This window comes from Musa acuminata, unplaced genomic scaffold (genome assembly GCF_036884655.1).
Source record: "Musa acuminata AAA Group cultivar baxijiao unplaced genomic scaffold, Cavendish_Baxijiao_AAA HiC_scaffold_1113, whole genome shotgun sequence".
Taxonomy (NCBI): Eukaryota; Viridiplantae; Streptophyta; class Magnoliopsida; order Zingiberales; family Musaceae; genus Musa; species Musa acuminata.
In genome coordinates, this window is record NW_027021326.1 from 38,262 (window position 1) to 58,261 (window position 20,000).

Genomic DNA, 20,000 nt, shown 5'->3' on the forward strand with positions numbered 1-20,000 from the left:
GAGACCAATCATTCAGATAGATGGGGGTAAACTAATGAGTTCGGATATTAATGAACTCTATAGACGAGTTATCTATCGGAATAATACTCTTACCGATCTATTAGCAACAAGTAGATCTACGCCAGGGGAATTAGTAATGTGTCAGGAGAAATTGGTACAAGAGGCCGTGGATACACTTCTTGATAATGGGATCCGTGGACAACCAATGAGGGATGGTCATAATAAAGTTTACAAGTCATTTTCAGATGTAATTGAAGGCAAAGAGGGAAGATTTCGTGAGACTCTGCTTGGTAAACGTGTCGATTATTCGGGACGTTCCGTCATTGTCGTGGGTCCTTCGCTTTCATTACATCAGTGTGGATTACCTCGAGAAATAGCAATAGAGCTTTTCCAAACATTTGTAATTCGTGGTCTAATCAGACAACATGTTGCTTCTAACATAGGAATTGCTAAAAGTAAAATTCGGGAAAAAGAACCCATTGTATGGGAAATACTTCAAGAAGTTATGCGGGGGCATCCTGTATTATTGAATAGAGCACCCACCCTGCACAGATTAGGCATACAGGCGTTCCAACCCTTTTTAGTGGAGGGACGCGCTATTTGTTTACATCCATTAGTTTGTAAGGGTTTCAATGCAGACTTTGATGGGGATCAAATGGCTGTTCATGTACCTTTATCTTTGGAAGCTCAAGCGGAGGCTCGTTTACTTATGTTTTCTCATATGAATCTCTTGTCTCCAGCTATTGGGGATCCTATTTCCGTACCAACTCAAGATATGCTTATCGGACTCTATTTATTAACGATCGGGAATCGTCGAGGTATTTGTGCAAATAGGTATAATCCATATAGATATAGTTGCGGAAACTACCAAAATAAAAAGGTTGACAATAAAAAAAATGACTATAGGTATACGGAAAAGAAAGAACCCTATTTTTCTAGTTCCTATGATGCACTTGGAGCTTATCAACAGAAACGAATTAGTTTAGATAGTCCTTTGTGGCTCCGATGGAGACTAGATCAACGTGTCATTGGCTCAAGAGAAGTTCCCATCGAAGTTCAATATGAATCTTTGGGTACTTATCATGAGATTTATGGGCACTATCTAATAGAAGGAAGTGTAACAAAGGAAATCCGTTGTATATACATTCGAACTACTCTTGGTCATATTTCTTTTTATCGGGAAATAGAAGAAGCCATACAGGGGTTTTGTCGAGCCTACTCATACGCTATCTAAACTAAGAAATCAGATTAGGCGATGTTCGTGCCCATGGGAATTCGGGTCTCCCCAATTTCACTGGTATCATAATTTCTGAATTTCTGCGTGAATCAAGATTGAGATTGAGGAAAGGAAGTTTTCGAATCACTAACTCAGGTCCATTGTCGAATCCTACTTAGCAGAATAAATATAAGAGGTACTGTACTTATGGCAGAACGGGCCGATCTGGTCTTTCACAATAAAGTGATAAATGGAACTGTTATGAAACGACTTATTAGCAGGTTAATAGATCATTTCGGAATGGCATATACATCACATATCTTGGATCAAGTAAAGACTTTGGGTTTCCAACAAGCCACTGCTACATCTATTTCATTAGGAATTGATGATCTTTTAACAATCCCTTCTAAGGGATGGTTAGTCCAAGACGCTGAACAACAAAGTTTTATTTTGGATAAACACCATCATTATGGGAATGTACACGCGGTAGAAAAATTACGTCAATCCATTGAGATATGGTATGCTACAAGTGAATATTTGAGACAAGAAATGAATCCTAATTTTCGGATGACTGATCCTTCTAATCCAGTATATCTAATGTCCTTTTCGGGAGCTAGGGGAAATGCATCTCAGATACACCAATTAGTAGGTATGAGAGGATTAATGTCGGATCCCCAAGGACAAATGATTGATTTACCCATTCAAAGCAATTTACGTGAAGGACTTTCTTTGACAGAATATATAATTTCCTGTTATGGAGCCCGCAAAGGAGTTGTAGATACTGCTGTACGAACATCAGATGCTGGATACCTCACACGTAGACTTGTTGAAGTAGTTCAACATATTATTGTACGTAGAACAGATTGTGGCACTATCCGAGGTATTTCCGTGAGTCCTCGAAATGGGATGACGGAAAAAATTTTTGTCCAAACACTAATTGGTCGTGTATTAGCGGACGATATATATATCGGTCTACGATGCCTTGCCACTCGAAATCAAGATATTGGGATTGGACTTGTCAATCGATTCATAACCTTTCGAGCACAACCAATATATATTCGAACCCCCTTTACTTGCAGGAGTACATCTTGGATCTGCCAATTATGTTATGGTCGGAGTCCTACTCATGGCGACCTGGTCGAATTGGGAGAAGCTGTAGGTATTATTGCGGGTCAATCAATTGGGGAACCAGGAACTCAACTAACATTAAGAACTTTTCATACCGGTGGAGTATTCACAGGCGGTACTGCCGAGCATGTACGAGCTCCTTCTAATGGAAAAATAAAATTCAATGAGGATTTGGTTCATCCCACACGTACCCGTCATGGGCATCCTGCTTTTCTATGTTCTATAGACTTGTATGTAACTATTGAGAGTCGGGATATTCTACATAATGTAAATATTCCACCAAAAAGTTTTATTTTAGTTCAAAATAATCAATATGTAGAATCAGAACAAGTGATTGCTGAGATTCGTGCTGGAACGTCCACTTTTCATTTTAAAGAGAAGGTACGAAAACATATTTATTCTGAATCAGAGGGAGAAATGCACTGGAGTACCGATGTCCACCATGCACCTGAATATACATATGGTAATGTTCATCTATTATCAAAAACGAGTCATTTATGGATATTAGCGGGAGGTCCGTGCAGATCCAGTATAGTGTCTTTTTCGCTCCACAAGGATCAAGATCAAATGAATGTTTATTCTTTTTCTGTCGAAGAAAGATATATCTCTGACCTATCAATGACTAATGGTCGAATAAGACATAAATTGTTGGATACTTCTGGTAAAAAAGATAAGAAAATTATTGACTATTCAATAAGACCTGATCAAACGATGTCTAATGGTCATTTGAATTTCATATATCCTTCTATTATCCAAGGGAATTCTTATTTCTTGGCGAAAAAGCGAAGAAATAGATTCATCATCCCATTACAATACAATCAAGAACGAGAGAAAGAACTAATACCCTGTTTTGGTATTTCGATCGAAATACCAAAACAGGGTATTTTACGTAGAAATAGTATTCTTGCTTATTTTGATGATCCACGATACAGAAGAAGCAATTCAGGAATTACTAAATATGGAACCGTAGAGGTCAATTCAATCATAAAAAAAGAGGATTTGATTGAGTATCGAGGACCAAAAGAATTTAGTCCGAAATACCAAACGAAAGTAGATCGGTTTTTTTTCATTCTCGAAGAAGTGCATATCTTACCCGGATCTTCGTTGATAATGGTCCGGAACAATAGTATCATTGGAGTAGATACACAACTCGCTTTAAATACAAGAAGTCGAGTAGGCGGATTAGTCCGAGTGGAGAGAAAAAAAAAAAATATTGAACTAAAAATATTTTCCGGAGATATTTATTTTCCTGGAGAGGCAGATAAGATATCCAGGCACAGCGGCATTTTGATACCACCGGAAACAGAAAAAAAAATTTCTAAGGAATCAAAAAAATGGAAAAATTGGATCTATGTCCAACGGATCACACCTACCAAGAAAAAGTATTTTGTTTTGGTTCGACCCGTAGTCACATATGAAATAGCTGATGGCATAAATTTAGCAACACTTTTTCCTCAAGATCTCCTGCGGGAAAAGGATAATGTCCAACTTAGAGTTGTCAATTATATCCTTCATGGAAATGGCAAGTCAATTCGAGGAATTTCTCACACAAGTATTCAATTAGTTCGGACTTGCTTAGTATTGAATTGGGATCAAGAGCAAAAAGGTTCTCCGGAAGAGGTTCACGCTTCCTTTGTTGAGGTAAGAACAAATGATCTGATTCGAGATTTCATAAGAATTGAGTTAGTCAAGTCCACTATTTCGTATACCGGAAAAAGATATGATAGGGCAAGTTCCGGATTGATTTCCGATAATGGATTAGATCGCACAAATATCAATCCTTTTTTTTACAAGGCCAGGATTCAATCACTTACCCAACATCAAGGTACTATTGGTACATTGTTAAATCGAAATAAGGAATGCCAATCTTTGATAATTTTGTCATCATCCAATTGTTTTCGAATTGGCCCATTCAATGGTTCAAAATATAACAATATGACAAAAGAATCGGATCCCATAATCCCAATTAAGGATTTGCTGGGTCCCTTAGGCACTATTGTACCTAAAATAGCAAATTTCTATTCATCTTACCATTTAATAACTTATAATCAGATCTTGTTAAAGAAATATTTGCTACTTGACAATTTTCAACAGACTTTCCAAGTACTTCAAGTACTTAAATACTGTTTAATAGATGAAAATAGGAGGATTTATAACCCCGATCCATGCAGTAACATCATTTTGAATCCATTCCATTTGAATTGGCACTTTCTCCATCACGATTATTGGGAAGAGACATCTAAAAAAATTCGTCTTGGACAATTTTTTTGTGAAAATGTATGTCTATTCAAATACGAACCACACGTAGAAAAATCTGGTCAGATCATAATTGTTCATGTTGACTCCTTAGTTATAAGATCGGCTAAGCCCTATTTGGCCACTCCAGGAGCTACTGTTCATGGCCATTATGGAGAAATCTTTTACGAAGGAGATACATTAGTTACATTTATATATGAAAAATCGAGATCTGGTGACATAACGCAAGGTCTTCCAAAAGTGGAACAAATCTTAGAAGTACGTTCTATTGATTCAATATCGATGAACCTCGAAAGGAGAGTTGAAGGTTGGAACGAAGGTATACCAAAAATTCTTGGAATCCCCTGGGGATTCTTGATTCAAGCGGAGCTAACCATAGTTCAAAGTCGTATCTCTTTGGTTAATAAAATCCAAAAGGTTTATCGATCCCAGGGGGTACAGATCCATAATAGACATATAGAGATTATTGTACGTCAAGTAACATCAAAAGTGTTGGTTTCAGAAGATGGAATGTCTAATGTTTTTTCACCTGGGGAATTAATCGGATTGTTGCGAGCGGAACGAGCGGGGCGCGCTTTGGACGAAGCGATCTCTTATCGGGCAATCCTATTGGGAATAACGAGGGCATCTTTGAATACTCAAAGTTTCATATCCGAAGCAAGTTTTCAAGAAACCGCTCGAGTTTTAGCAAAAGCTGCTCTACGAGGTCGTATTGATTGGTTGAAAGGCCTGAAAGAGAACGTTGTTCTGGGTGGGATTATACCCGTTGGTACCGGATTCAAAAAATTAGTGCACCGTTCAAGGCAAGACAAGAACATTTATTTGGAAATCAAAAGAAAGAATCTATTCGATTTGGAAATGAGAGATATTTTGTTACACCATAGAGAATTATTTTGTTCTTACGTCCCATTTCCATGAGACATCAGAACAATCGTTTACGCGATTTCATGATTCCTAAGAGCAGATTCTTTTACTTTAACTATCTTTTCACTTTTAACTATCTGTCTTTTAACTTAACTATCTGGTCCGAGTATTGATTTGGTAAAAAAAAAATAAGTAATTAAAAGACATTAATGGTTTGTACCGTGTATCAACGGTTAATTCCCGGTAGAAGGTTCCATCGGAACAATTATTTATTTCAAAGTACCTCGTCTCTTTGTTAAAAAAATAAAAAAGAAAAAACAAAAAGGAAGTGTGGGGAAAAATGACAAGAAGATATTGGAACATCAATTTGGAAGAGATGATGGAGGCCGGAGTTCATTTTGGTCATGGTACTAAGAAATGGAATCCTAGAATGGCCCCTTACATCTCTGCAAAGCGTAAAGGTATTCATATTACAAATCTCACTAGAACGGCTCGTTTTTTATCAGAAGCCTGTGATTTAGTTTTTGATGCAGCAAGTAGGGGAAAAAACTTCTTAATTGTTGGTACCAAAAATAAAGCAGCGGATTCAGTAGCATCAGCTGCAATAAGGGCCCGGTGTCATTATGTTAATAAAAAATGGCTCGGTGGTATGTTAACGAATTGGTCTACTACGGAAACGAGACTTCAAAAGTTCAGGGATTTAAGAGCAGAACAAAAGATGGGGAAACTCAACCGTCTTCCCAAAAGAGATGCCGCAATGTTGAAGAGAAAATTATCTGCCTTGCAAACATATCTCGGCGGTATCAAATATATGACGGGATTGCCTGATATTGTGATCATCGTTGATCAGCAAGAAGAATATATGGCTCTTCGAGAATGTGTAATTTTAGGGATTCCGACGATTTGTTTAATCGATACAAATTGTGACCCCGATCTCGCAGATATTTCGATCCCAGCCAATGATGACGCTATAGCTTCAATCCGATTGGTTCTTAACAAATTAGTATCCGCAATTTGTGAGGGCCGTTGTAGCTATATAAGAAATCGTTGATTATGATTAAGAATAATTAGTTAATTATTTGGGGATTTTATAGATTTATTGGATCGGTTACTATTCTTGAATTAAAAAAAAGAAAAAACAAAATGGAAATGTGGGCATATTGATAATATGTTATGATGTTATGTGATTTCTTGGTATCCTATGTAATTTCTTGATATCCTAAATATACGATTGATGAATACAATTAGTGATTCAAGTTGGTGAGTTGAGAAAGAGATGGTTGAATCAAAATAATTTATTTTTTGAAGTTCAATTTTTGTTAGAGGACCATATGAATGTTATACCATGTTCCATTAAAACACTCAAGGGGTTATACGATATATCGGGTGTAGAAGTAGGCCAACATTTCTATTGGCAAATAGGAGGTTTACAAGTCCATGCCCAAGTACTTATCACTTCTTGGGTAGTAATTGCTATCTTATTAGGTTCGGTGATCCTAGCTGTTCGGAATCCACAAACCATTCCGACCGGCGGTCAGAATTTCTTCGAATATGTCCTTGAATTTATTCGAGACTTGAGCAAAACCCAGATTGGAGAAGAATATGGTCCTTGGGTTCCCTTTATTGGAACTATGTTCCTATTTATTTTTGTTTCTAACTGGTCAGGTGCTCTTTTACCTTGGAAAATTATACAGTTACCTCATGGGGAGTTAGCTGCGCCCACGAATGATATAAATACTACTGTTGCTTTAGCTTTACTCACGTCAGTCGCATATTTTTATGCGGGTCTTAGCAAAAAAGGATTGGGTTATTTTGGGAAATACATTCAACCAACTCCAATACTTTTACCAATTAACATCCTAGAAGATTTCACAAAACCCTTATCTCTTAGTTTTCGACTTTTCGGGAATATATTGGCTGATGAATTAGTAGTTGTCGTTCTTGTTTCTTTAGTCCCTTCAGTAGTTCCTATACCTGTCATGTTTCTTGGATTATTTACAAGTGGTATTCAAGCTCTTATTTTTGCAACGTTAGCTGCGGCTTATATAGGTGAATCCATGGAGGGTCATCATTGACTAGCTTTCAAAATAGTCTTTTTATTATTATTTTTTATTATTATTATTAAGTAAGTTTATCCCAATTCATGCGTGGTTCAAGATAATCCAATTGGTTGGGGAACATAATAACGTATTACTATATGACTTAGAGTTTTAGGAGAAAAGATGGACGGTATTACAGAATTGTAAAAAAAAAAAGAAGGGTTGGGGAGGTTATACTAGATGTATGTAATGTCTATAAGCTCGGACCCCGTCTATGTTTCTAGGAATGATTCTAGAATCCGATTTAATCTAAAAAAAATGCGGGTGGTTTACGTTATGGAAGAAACAAATATATATGTCATATTAGAATGACATTAGATATTCATTAGTTATATAAGGCTATCCCTATCATCCTATATAACATCACTATATTACATAATTACATGCTATTACTTAATTACATGCTATTACTTAATTACATACTATTACTATTTTTATAATCATAACTTCTACTCTGTAATCATAATATAATCCTATACATAATATAAAATATAATCCTATACATAATATAATCCTATAATGATAATATAATATAATAATAATATTAATATAATAATAATATAATAAATATAATAATAAATAATAATAAATAAATAAATAAATATAAGTAAATAAATATAAGTAATAAAATAAGTATTAGTTAACATTAATAATTAGTTTAATAGTTAATATTAATATAAGTATTAATATTCATATGTAAAATATCTAAGTATCAATTAAGTATTAGTTAATATAATCATTTATAATTATATTATCGATAATTATTAGTATTAATTATTACTATATATTGATATTGGTACTACTACATACTTTTATATTACTACATATTGATATATTGATATTGATTTGTATTGGTATTAATTTGATTGATATTGATTGCAGCTCACACTGCATTTAGTCACACTCCATTTAGACGGATTTCAATATCAGTCCTTCTATTTTGTCTGTGATTGTGGATTGAATGAACAAAGAGATGAACTCAAGAATGGTGTAGTAAAGAACGAAGAATTAAATGAAAGAGTGGTTCGAAACAAAGAAATACAATAGTTAGAACTGTATGCATATGGATTTACAAAAACTCCATTATGGGTAAAAACGAGATAGTTGTGACGATTCAGTTCAGTAATTTAGTAATATTATCATTTCAATTCGGAGTTTTTAGTTACTTCGGACCGCTGGATCTTAATGATAAAATGAGTAATAATTCATTGGTTGATTGTATCATTAACCATTTCTTTTTTTTTGTGCGAGGAACTTACCATGAATCCACTGATTTCTGCCGCTTCCGTTATTGCTGCTGGATTGGCCGTGGGGCTTGCTTCTATTGGACCTGGAGTTGGTCAAGGTACTGCTGCAGGCCAAGCTGTAGAAGGTATTGCGAGACAACCAGAAGCAGAGGGTAAAATACGAGGTACTTTATTGCTTAGTCTAGCTTTTATGGAAGCTTTAACAATTTACGGACTGGTCGTGGCGTTAGCGCTTTTATTTGCGAATCCTTTTGTTTAATCCTAGAAATAAATAGAAAAAAGTACCTTACATACTTTTTTCTTATTTTATTAACTTTAACTTGGAATTGCCCTTTGCTTCTTCGAATTATATTTACACTTTACTTATAAATTACTTATTTGTTGAGACAATACGCCAGGAAGGGCTGATTTGAGGATGAGGAATTACCAGATTCGCTTGCTTTCTTCCTTTCTGTCCTTAGCTTAGTACAATAGAAAACTTTTTTACTTTCATTGTTCGAAGCGTTTCAACAAACGAAATAGTTATCAATTGATATGAGATCTAAGACCTAAGTAAAGTATCTTATTGGAAACTTCTTGAAAACTTAAAAAATAATAAATTTCAAACAAATGATTTAATCTATTGCCATTAAATAAAGTGGAAATGAAATTAATAAAAAGAAATCGATCAAAAAAAGGCGAGTGAAGTGATACAAAAAGAACTCTGTTCTTTGTTAGTCCTATCCATAAGAGAGGGGAGCATATGAAAAATGTAATCGATTCTTTCGTTTCCTTGGGTCACTGGCCATCCGCCGGGAGTTTCGGGTTTAATACCGATATTTTAGCAACAAATCCAATAAATCTAAGTGTAGTGCTTGGTGTATTGATTTATTTTGGAAAGGGAGTGTGTGCGAGTTGTGTATTTCAAGAATAGGTTGGATCCATCCAGCTGCACTTTATTTATGGTATTTATAGGAGAAATAGGAAAAAGGTGCACGATCTCGACGAATTACTTCTGAATAAATTAAGAAATCATATGTAAGAACCATAGCATTTCGTGACTTATTGGTAAATCCACTTTGATTCTCTATCAACCAATAATGTGAGACCATTAACATGGTTAAAGCTAAATTGTTTAAAGTCCAGGTAAAACATGGTACTCTTTCTACCACTTCTACCACTACGTTAGTAACGAAATGGTTAAAAAAAAAATAGTTGGTAATTTATTTGATTTGATATAGAACACTCATATCGATAAAAGAATTTGAACCATTTACTAGAAAAATGAGCACTTTGCTTTTTTTATCTAATGCCGAAATGACGACCTATGTATAAAAAAAGAGGAATTTTTGGACTTGAAGAAACAAATAAAAAATATAATAATTATTATTTTCATTTTTTTAAAATGAAAAATGAAATAGAATTCTAAAAATGAAAATGATAAATAAAATACAAAACAAATATAAATAAAATACAAATAAAGAAACAACTTTGCTGACAATTCTAGATTTTTGTCTGGTCTAGTCGGAAGAGTCCTCCTGATATTCTGGTCTTGTATCAGTTTTGACATCTTTGAATACAAACAGAAAAGAGAGGGTAGGCTCATTACATTAAAAAAGATATGGGAATACCCACACCATAAATAAAACATTAAAAAAGATATGGGAATACCCACACCATAAATAAAATAAATAATTGAGCGTGAGAGCCAAATGAATCGAAAGATTCATGTTTGGTTCGGGAAGAGATCATGGAAGTTTTGAAATTAATGATAAGATAATCTACTTTCATTAAATGATTTATTAGATAATCGAAAACAGAGGATTTTGAATACTATTCGAAATTCGGAAGAATTACGTAAAGGGGCCATTGAGCAGCTCGAAAGAGCCCGGGCTCGCTTACGTAAAGTGGAAATGGAAGCAGATGAGTATCGAATGAATGGATACTCTGAAATAGAACGAGAAAAACAAAATTTGATTAATGCCACTAGTAATAGTTTGGAACAATTAGAAAATTACAAAAATGAAACCCTTCAGTTTGAACAACAAAGAGCGATTAATCAGGTCCGACAACGAGTTTTCCAACAAGCCTTACAAGGAGCTCTAGGAACTCTGAATAGTTGCTTGAATAGCGAGTTACATTTCCGTACGATCCGTGCTAATATTGGCATTCTCGGGGCCATGCAAGAAATAACTGATTAGCCCTTCTTTTTTTAGTTATAGTTTAGGCATTATTTTTATCTTTTCCTTCCTAAAAAGAATAAAGAAACACTAATGGTAACCCTTCGAGCCGACGAAATTAGTAATATTATTCGTGAGCGTATTGAACAATATAGTAGAGAAATAAAGATTGTGAATACCGGTACCGTACTTCAAGTAGGCGACGGAATTGCTCGTGTTCATGGTCTTGATGAAGTAATGGCAGGTGAATTAGTAGAGTTTCAAGAGGGTACAATAGGCATTGCTCTGAATTTGGAATCAAATAATGTTGGCGTTGTATTAATGGGTGATGGTTTGATGATACAAGAGGGAAGTTCCGTAAAAGCAACAGGACGAATTGCTCAGATACCTGTGAGTGAGGGTTATTTGGGTCGTGTTATAAATGCTCTGGCTAAACCTATTGATGGGAGAGGTGAAATTTCAGCTTCTGAATCTCGGTTAATTGAATCTCCTGCCCCAGGTATTATTTCTAGACGTTCTGTATATGAGCCTCTTCAAACGGGGCTTATTGCCATTGATTCGATGATCCCTATAGGACGCGGTCAGCGAGAATTAATTATTGGGGACAGACAGACCGGCAAAACAGCCGTAGCCACAGATACGATTCTCAATCAAAAAGGTCAAAATGTAATATGTGTTTATGTAGCTATTGGTCAAAAAGCATCTTCTGTGGCTCAGGTAGTGACTACTTTCCGGGAAAAGGGGGCGATGGAATATACTATTGTGGTAGCCGAAACGGCGGATTCACCTGCTACATTACAATACCTCGCTCCTTATACGGGAGCGGCTCTGGCTGAGTTTTTTATGTATCGTGGACAACATACTTTAATAATTTATGATGATCTCTCCAAACAGGCACAAGCTTATCGCCAAATGTCTCTTCTATTAAGAAGACCTCCCGGTCGTGAAGCTTATCCAGGAGATGTTTTTTATTTGCATTCACGACTTTTGGAAAGAGCCGCTAAATCAAATTCTAGTTTAGGTGAAGGAAGTATGACCGCTTTACCGATAGTTGAGACTCAATCTGGAGACGTTTCAGCTTATATTCCTACTAATGTAATTTCCATTACAGATGGACAAATATTCTTATCTGCCGATCTATTCAATGCTGGAATCCGACCTGCTATTAATGTGGGTATTTCCGTTTCCAGAGTAGGATCCGCAGCTCAAATTAAAGCCATGAAACAAGTAGCCGGCAAATCAAAATTGGAACTAGCGCAATTCACAGAGTTAGAAGCCTTTGCACAATTCGCTTCTGATCTCGATAAAGCTACTCAGAATCAATTGGCAAGAGGTCAACGATTACGCGAGTTGCTTAAACAATCCCAATCAGACCCTCTCGCAGTGGAAGAACAGATAGCTACTATTTATACCGGAGCGAATGGATATCTTGATCCGCTAGAAATTGGACAGGTAAAGAAATTTCTCAGTCAGTTACGTAGCTACTTAAAAAACAATAAACCTAAATTTCAAGAAATTATATCTTCTACCAAGACATTCACCGAGGAAGTAGAATTTCTTTTGAAGGAAGCTATTCAAGAACAGATCGAACTGTTTTTACTTCAGGAACAAACATAAATTTCTTACTTTTATTCTATTCTTGGTATATTCTATTCTTAGTACAAGAGTAATCATTGAGAAATAGTTCTGATTCGAATGATTCAAAAAGGGTTTCTTAGTATAGCCATTTTTAAAAAGTATAGCCATTTTAAAAATAGATGGAAATAAATTGCGTCCAATAGGATTTGAACCTATACCAAAGGTTTAGAAGACCTCTGTCCTATCCATTAGACAATGGACGCTTTTCATTCCTATTTTATTTTTTTGTATTCTTACTTTCTTTTGTTCGGATAAAAAATCAAATTACACGGAAAATATTTTAGGGAATAAAAAAGAATGCATATCTAAATTGATGGTGCATGTATGTATAATACATAATAAGATGTATAATACATAACATAATAAGATGTATAATACATAATAAGAAATATGGAGCGGGTAGCGGGAATCGAACCCGCATCGTTAGCTTGGAAGGCTAGGGGTTATAGTCGACGTTGCTTGATCACTTTTAACGTCTCTAATTCAAAACCGAACGTGAAATTTTGATTTCATTCGGCTCCTTTATGGAAGATTGATGTATTCCTAGAGAAAATTAGATCCATAACATCTATGTCAGCCTTTCTGTCTGAATGTATCCCAAACTACTCGCTTACTAGATGATCCCTCTAGAGGAGAGGGATTATACCAAATCCGTCTAGTCTAGTTACTTCGTTCCCTATTTCCACTCGCAGGATCCCGAGGAAAAGAATTTGGTTTCCACCGAGCTGAAACAATATGCTGATGGTTCTAGTAAACCAAAACCACCCTTTTCTAGCTTGTTTGGCTTCAATTTCCCTTTTACAACACCAAAATTTAAGATCTAGTTACGATTGGAAATAAACTTTTGTATCTTCATCCATAGATCCTTTATTCATACTCATTCGATTGGAAGAATTGATCCAATTCAAAAAAAATTATGTTTCACGACTCCATATACATAATCCAATTTTCTTATTCAATTTCGAAAATAGAATTTCTAATTGGACTTTGGATACAAATCGTGAGAATGTATGTTCTTCCTCAAATATGCTATTGAGAGGTAAAGGATTAAACCCTTTTAAGAAATAAAGTTTTTGATCGGAGTATGCAAAAAACCGAGAGACCCCTTAACTTTTTAAGTTGTTAATAGAACGAATCACACTTTTACCACTAAACTATACCCGCTACATATACATTATTGTATATGAATGGACTATTTGTCGAACAAGGGAGTGAGACGCAATCAAGATAGCATTAAAATTATAACGTTGACACATATTTAGTCCCGCCAGCCAGGGACTTAAAAGGCGAAGAGCACAAAGCTTTTCTAAATAACATATATAAATTTAAAAAACAGTATAAAGTTATACTTATACTTTTCCTTTGCTGGATTGCTGGCATTCTCAGTCTGTCTGAAGGGGTCATTGAAGCTGGACAAAAAAAGAGGTACTGGCCCGGCCAGTACTTAACTAGGACCAGGCCGGGAGAATAAACCTTTCGTACAAAATTAAAGAAGTAAGGTTTTCTTTCTATTGGAGATACCTGTTTCGAATCTTATCTAAATGGAATTCTTGATCAAATTCGTTCTTGACTTACTCTTAACTTACTTAAATGAAACTTAAATTAAATTACGTAAATGTAAATTAACTTAAATATAAATATAATTATATAATTACTTATATAATTACATTACTTAAATTATTAAAATTAACTTAACTTAATATAAATATAATTATATAATTATAATTATATAATTACTTAATTATATAATTACTTATAATATAATATTATTATAATATAATATTATTAATTACTTAATTATATAATTACTTATAATATACAATTACTTATAAAATTACTTATAATATAATATTATAATATTTAATATTATAATATTTAAGAAATTTTTTATTACATAAAAAAAACCTTTAATTTGTTTTTTCTTTACTTTAATTGAAAATAAAATTTCAATTCCTTTAACCTTTAAATTTAGATTAGAATTTATTAATAATTTTAATTTTTAATTATTCACTTTTTATTTTTTTTTTATTTCATCTGTAATGAAATCTATTCTATAATTAGAAATTTTAATAGAATGTTTCATATTTCTAATGATAATGTTATAATTATAATGTTTAATATCTTTCTTAAATTATAATGTTTAATATCTTTCTTAATAAAAAATATTATATTAATGTCTTTCTTAAACTTAATAATTAATATCTTAAAAATTAAAAATTTTTTCTTTTTTATTATTTTCTTTTCTTTTTTTATTTAATTTCAATTTAAATTGAAATAGTTAATTTCAATTTCATTTGAAATTTTATTGAAATTTCAATTTTATTTAAATTGGGAGAGATGGCTGAGTGGACTAAAGCGGCGGATTGCTAATCCGTTGTACGAGTTATTCGTACCGAGGGTTCGAATCCCTCTCTCTCCGCCCGCTCTGATTACTTGATACTTTCGATTTCGAAGGAATTTCGATTCCTTTATTTTTTTATAGGTAAAGTGAATATATGGAATAGATAAAATAATAAGAAAAAATTAGAAAAACAAAGAAAACTCAATTTTTTTTTATTCCTCACGTCCAGGATTACGTCCCGGATCATTAGATAAGAATCCGAAGATGAAGAGAGAAACAAAGAATATCACTACTGTGTAAACAAAGAGTTTGAGAGTAAGCATTACACAATCTCCAAGATAAGATCATTTTAGAAAAAGGGAATAGATTACCTATTTTTTCTTTTTACCACATATACTATTTTGTTTGATTTGACATCATACCCCCCAAAATGGAGTTTTTTGATTTGAAAAGAAAAAGAAAGTCACTTTTACGAATTTCTTTGTAATAAGATTTTTATTCCTTCCTCACAAAAATTTTCTTGTCATATCGACAATTAGGTATTGTAGGGGACCTAGACCTAATAAACTCCTTACTCACTGAAAGGTCAGAACGAGTAAATAAACTGATCAAAATTCATCTCCGCGGTTACTCAATATACAAGAATTTCCATTTTTTAATCGAGGGTTTATAATTCTAATGTAAGACTTAGCCGATCTTATCCATTTTTATAATTTTTTTTGTCGAATAAATCATGAATGGATTTGGCAAAGTATTAAGGATTTTATCGAAAACTTACAGCAGCTTGCCAAACAAAGGCTAAGAGAAAAAAGAGAACAGGTATGACAGGCATCACATCTACGATTGGATTGAAAACGGCATAAGCTTCAGGCAATTTGGCAAAGAAAAAACTATTCGAATAAAGGACAGAATTAAGACAGATACAGATTAAGCTAAAGATATTAAACATAACAAACATTTCGTTCTTGTAGATTAGATAATTTTATTTTGATTGAGTTATTTTTATAAGGGAAAAATGAAAAAGGCAAGTCAAAAAATCCTTCTTTTTTTTTGAACTCTCCCAAATCAAAAATCCTTCCTTCCATTCTCAAATGAGAATACAAGGAATTCTACTTTCATACATTATCTTAATTGAATTCTATGTAATGATCAATTAACTTTTTTGATTCTATATCTAATCTACATGTGTTGAATCCTAGCAACAAACAAAATACCCCATATGTTTTTATTATGTATTATGTATTTTTTTGGGGGGGGGGATTGACGAATAACTAATTCTAATAATAGTCTTGACTAGTGCCAAACAGGAAAAATGGGGCGTGGCCAAGCGGTAAGGCAGCGGGTTTTGGTCCCGTTATTCGGAGGTTCGAATCCTTCCGTCCCAGATCGTTTCCATCAGAAACAAAAGATGGGATCACATTGTATCCCACATAAAACGGAAAAATCTTAAAGAGAACAACCTTTTCTTTTGTTCTGAATTCTTAGAATGTCTTTTGTTCTGAATTCTTAGAATGAATTCTTAGAATGGATTCTTAGAATCCATTTGATTTATCACAAGCATAATAAAGTGTCAAATACAGGTGGAAGTTTTTTTGAATAAAAAAAAGAGAAATTTGGGGTCTATCATTCACATTCATAATATGCTCGTACTATTGTTATATTCATTATGTCCCATATTCATGAAATATGAATTCTAAATATGAATTATAATTCTCACATGATGCATTCCGAATTGAAGCGTGAAACAAAAGCATCTCTATTCCCTTCCACACAAAGCCTAAAGTCAAAAATAGGGTATCCCAATTTCACATTCTATGTGAAGACTAAAGAGTAGGGAGTTTGTCGTACTAATTTCATCACTGGTTTTAAAACTTCTAAAGCTGTGCTGTGGCGTGGGAAAAAATAGGATAAAAATTGTCTGAATTCCATTTCTTTCTATCTTATATCTTAGATGCCTCAAATGAAAATAATTGTAAATCAATGTAACGTAGCGATTGGGGGGAAATTTTGATATTCCATATATTTTAACTTGATTTTATGGAATTGATGGAAAAATTGTTGAACCTGAAGTAAAACAAAATCTATATAAACTAAAATAAACAAGGCCTACGCTATGCCTATATGTATGATATATATTGTGTATTGTTATTATATTGTTGTATTTCAATAACAATGTTGTTGTATTTCAATAACAATGTTGTTGTATTTCAATAACAATGGCCTTTCACTTAAGTGAAAAGAATTTGTGGAAGGGGATCTTTGATTTTAAAAATATCCATGATTACCCCCAGTAACAATATTCAGATTCTTTCTTTCAGATGAAAGAAAGAATAAGGATCTTAATGTTGCCGTACATGAGACCTTTTCTATTTCATACTCATGAAAATAGATAAACTAGATTATCAATTTACTTCTTTGGTTAAAAGAAAACCAATTGATAATTCAATTGAACATGGTAAAATTTATGTCTCCTTAGGGAATGAAATATCTGCTAAAAATTTTTAGCTACTCATTGTGATTGCGTCGACTTGGTGATTGAATTAGAGATCCAGTTTAGTCATGACTAGAAAACATAGTTCCAGTCATGATGTTGAAGTCGGAGATTTTTAAAACATTTTTTTATGAACTCTTGGTTGGTACTCGAAGAAATATGATAAATCAATAGTATCTAGAAACTTACGACCTTTTTGTTTTTTGGTCATTGGAACAGTTTATTTGACTAATAATTTATTTTTTTCCGGGATTGGAAATATATTAAATTAAAGGATTTGAGGTTTATAGTTTTTTTGTTCTAGAAAAATAGATTCTGCATTTCATGATTGATCGTCCCGAACAATCTGTTGGAGATGTAAAGTAAATAAGTCTTAAGCAAACATCTTTCTTAGAAATACGTTTCATTCATATGATAGAATATCGAGTTAAAGAAATTGGATCCTTGCTGAGCTTTCTCCGGATAAATACAATACTTATCTATCCATAGAATACTTATCTATCCATAGGTATAAAGTATAGACTATTATATAGTTCCCGTTGTTCCCATCGAGCCAATGACTATTCATGATTACATATTAAATCAATTCCATTGCGGTTTGAAATTAAATTGAATTCTAAATTAGAGGAATGTTATGGTAAAACTTCGTTTGAAACGATGTGGTGTAGAAAGCAACGTGCGACTTGAAGGACATGATCCGCTGTGGATTTTTACATCCACCATTTTCTATACAAATGAAGATGCTCTTGGCTCGACATAGTTTGTTCTGTTCCATTAGGAATCTAATTTTTCTTAGGTTGATAGTACATGATGGAGCTCGAGCGGAAAGGATTGATTCATTTATCAAGGGGAAGAATCTAGGGTTAGTGCCAATCAATCAATAAGTTAGACCAGCTTTGTAAGTATATCCTTAAAATATAAAATAATCGGAATTGATAAAACTATTTCGATCAAAAAAAAGTGTATCACAGAGGAATCAATTCTTCGTATTCTATTTCTATGGGTATTCTATTTCTATAGAAAGAAATAAAAAAAACAAAAGGTATGTTGCTGCCCTTTTGAAAGGAGTAAGGATCACCGAAGTAATGTCTAAACCCAATGATTTTACAAAGCAAAGATAAAGGATTCCGAAACAAGGAAACACTATTTTCAATTGTCTCAAAAATTGGATCAGAATTAGGAATAAAAATAGATTCGAGATGAGACAAACAAAAGAGGTTAGAGACGGCTCAAGAAATGTCTAAGGATTTCCCTTCGAATTCTGTCAGAATTACCCAACTTGAGTTATGAGTACGAATGAAATTTATTTTTTTTTTTTTTTTTAGGAAGAACAAAATAATAATAATGAATTAGACTATGATTTGAGTCATTATTTTGTGTTTACTATTTGATATTATATACAGAAAGATATACCGAAATAAAAATAATTTTTTCTCGAGCTCGAGCCGTATGAGGAGAAAAACCTCCTATACGTTTCTGGGGGGGGATTGTTTATGTACATCTATCCCAATGAGCCATCTATCGAATCGTTGCAATTGATGTTCGATCCCGAAGAGAAGGAAGAGATTTTCGAAAAGTGGGTTTTTATGATCCGATAAAGAATCAAACTTATTTAAACGTTCCCGCTATTCTATATTTCCTTGAAAAGGGCGCTCAACCTACAGGAACTGTTTATGATATTTTAAGTAAGGCAGAATTTTTTAAAGAAAAAACCTCGAGTTAATTAAAAGAAAAAACAACAAAATTAATAAAAAAGGGGGGAGATGATTAATATAAAATCTATCTTTGTATAATTTTACTTACAATTTTTTACCTAAAATTTTCCCTTTTCTTGCTCTATTCATACTTAAATTTACTTTTTTCTTGTTATAGGAATCCACCAACAAACAAGGGATTAATCTTGCTTATTGTACCTCTATTGATTGAGTAAACCCGAGATTTTTTCTTTATCTTTTCCTTATTTTTTTCCATCAAAATTTCTTATTTATGTTGTGCCAACCCAATACAAATCCTTATTTTATTTACTTTATTTGTTATTTGTTTTCTCAACATTGCATTCATATTGACAATGGTGTATCGAACAAATATAATTGATCATAGATAAATTAATTGATCATAGATAAATAAATCTCTTTATCCAGACCCCCATATTGGGTTTTAACTTCACTTTTACTCAAATAATGGGTTTTGCATTGTTGGGTTTACTGTCATATAAGACGTATTTTGGAATTTAACTTAACAAAAATAAAAAATTGATAAAAAACTGGTAGGTCTGTCACAATTTTAGCATCTCTTTTAGGAATCTGGTGTTTTTAAATATGATCTGTACATTTTCTATTTATTTTGTATAATCGATCATAAAACATAAAATATTTTTTATTTATTATTAGTTCAATGTTTTGATGGGGTCGTGCAGTGCAATTTAATGGATTTTTCATTTTTATCGTATCTACATATCCTATTTATTTTATTTTATTCGGGTTGCTAACTCAACGGTAGAGTACTCGGCTTTTAAGTGCGACTATGATCTTTTACACATTTTGATGAAGCAACAAATTCGT

At 33.2% G+C, this 20,000-nt stretch overlaps 2 protein-coding genes and 2 non-coding genes across 4 annotated transcripts; 3 read left to right on the top strand and 1 right to left on the bottom strand.

The window, feature by feature from the left end:
- The first annotated feature begins 28 nt into the window (after window positions 1–28).
- Window positions 29–10,703, top strand: LOC135666624 (DNA-directed RNA polymerase subunit beta'-like). The gene has a single exon (XM_065178224.1). It carries the CDS (start codon window positions 35–37, stop codon window positions 1,232–1,234), a length of 1,200 nt encoding a protein of 399 aa, XP_065034296.1. The 5' UTR covers window positions 29–34; the 3' UTR covers window positions 1,235–10,703.
- Window positions 8,225–13,779, top strand: LOC135666623 (ATP synthase subunit alpha, chloroplastic). The gene has a single exon (XM_065178223.1). The coding sequence runs from the start codon at window positions 11,063–11,065 to the stop codon at window positions 12,584–12,586; it is 1,524 nt and encodes a 507-aa protein (XP_065034295.1). The 5' UTR covers window positions 8,225–11,062; the 3' UTR covers window positions 12,587–13,779.
- On the bottom strand, window positions 12,739–12,810 carry TRNAR-UCU (transfer RNA arginine (anticodon UCU)). Its single transcript has one exon. It is a non-coding gene; the product is annotated as a tRNA-Arg (tRNA).
- Window positions 13,780–14,938: 1,159 nt separating the features above from the next.
- Window positions 14,939–15,026, top strand: TRNAS-GCU (transfer RNA serine (anticodon GCU)). Its single transcript has one exon. It is a non-coding gene; the product is annotated as a tRNA-Ser (tRNA).
- Window positions 15,027–20,000: the final 4,974 nt, after the last annotated feature.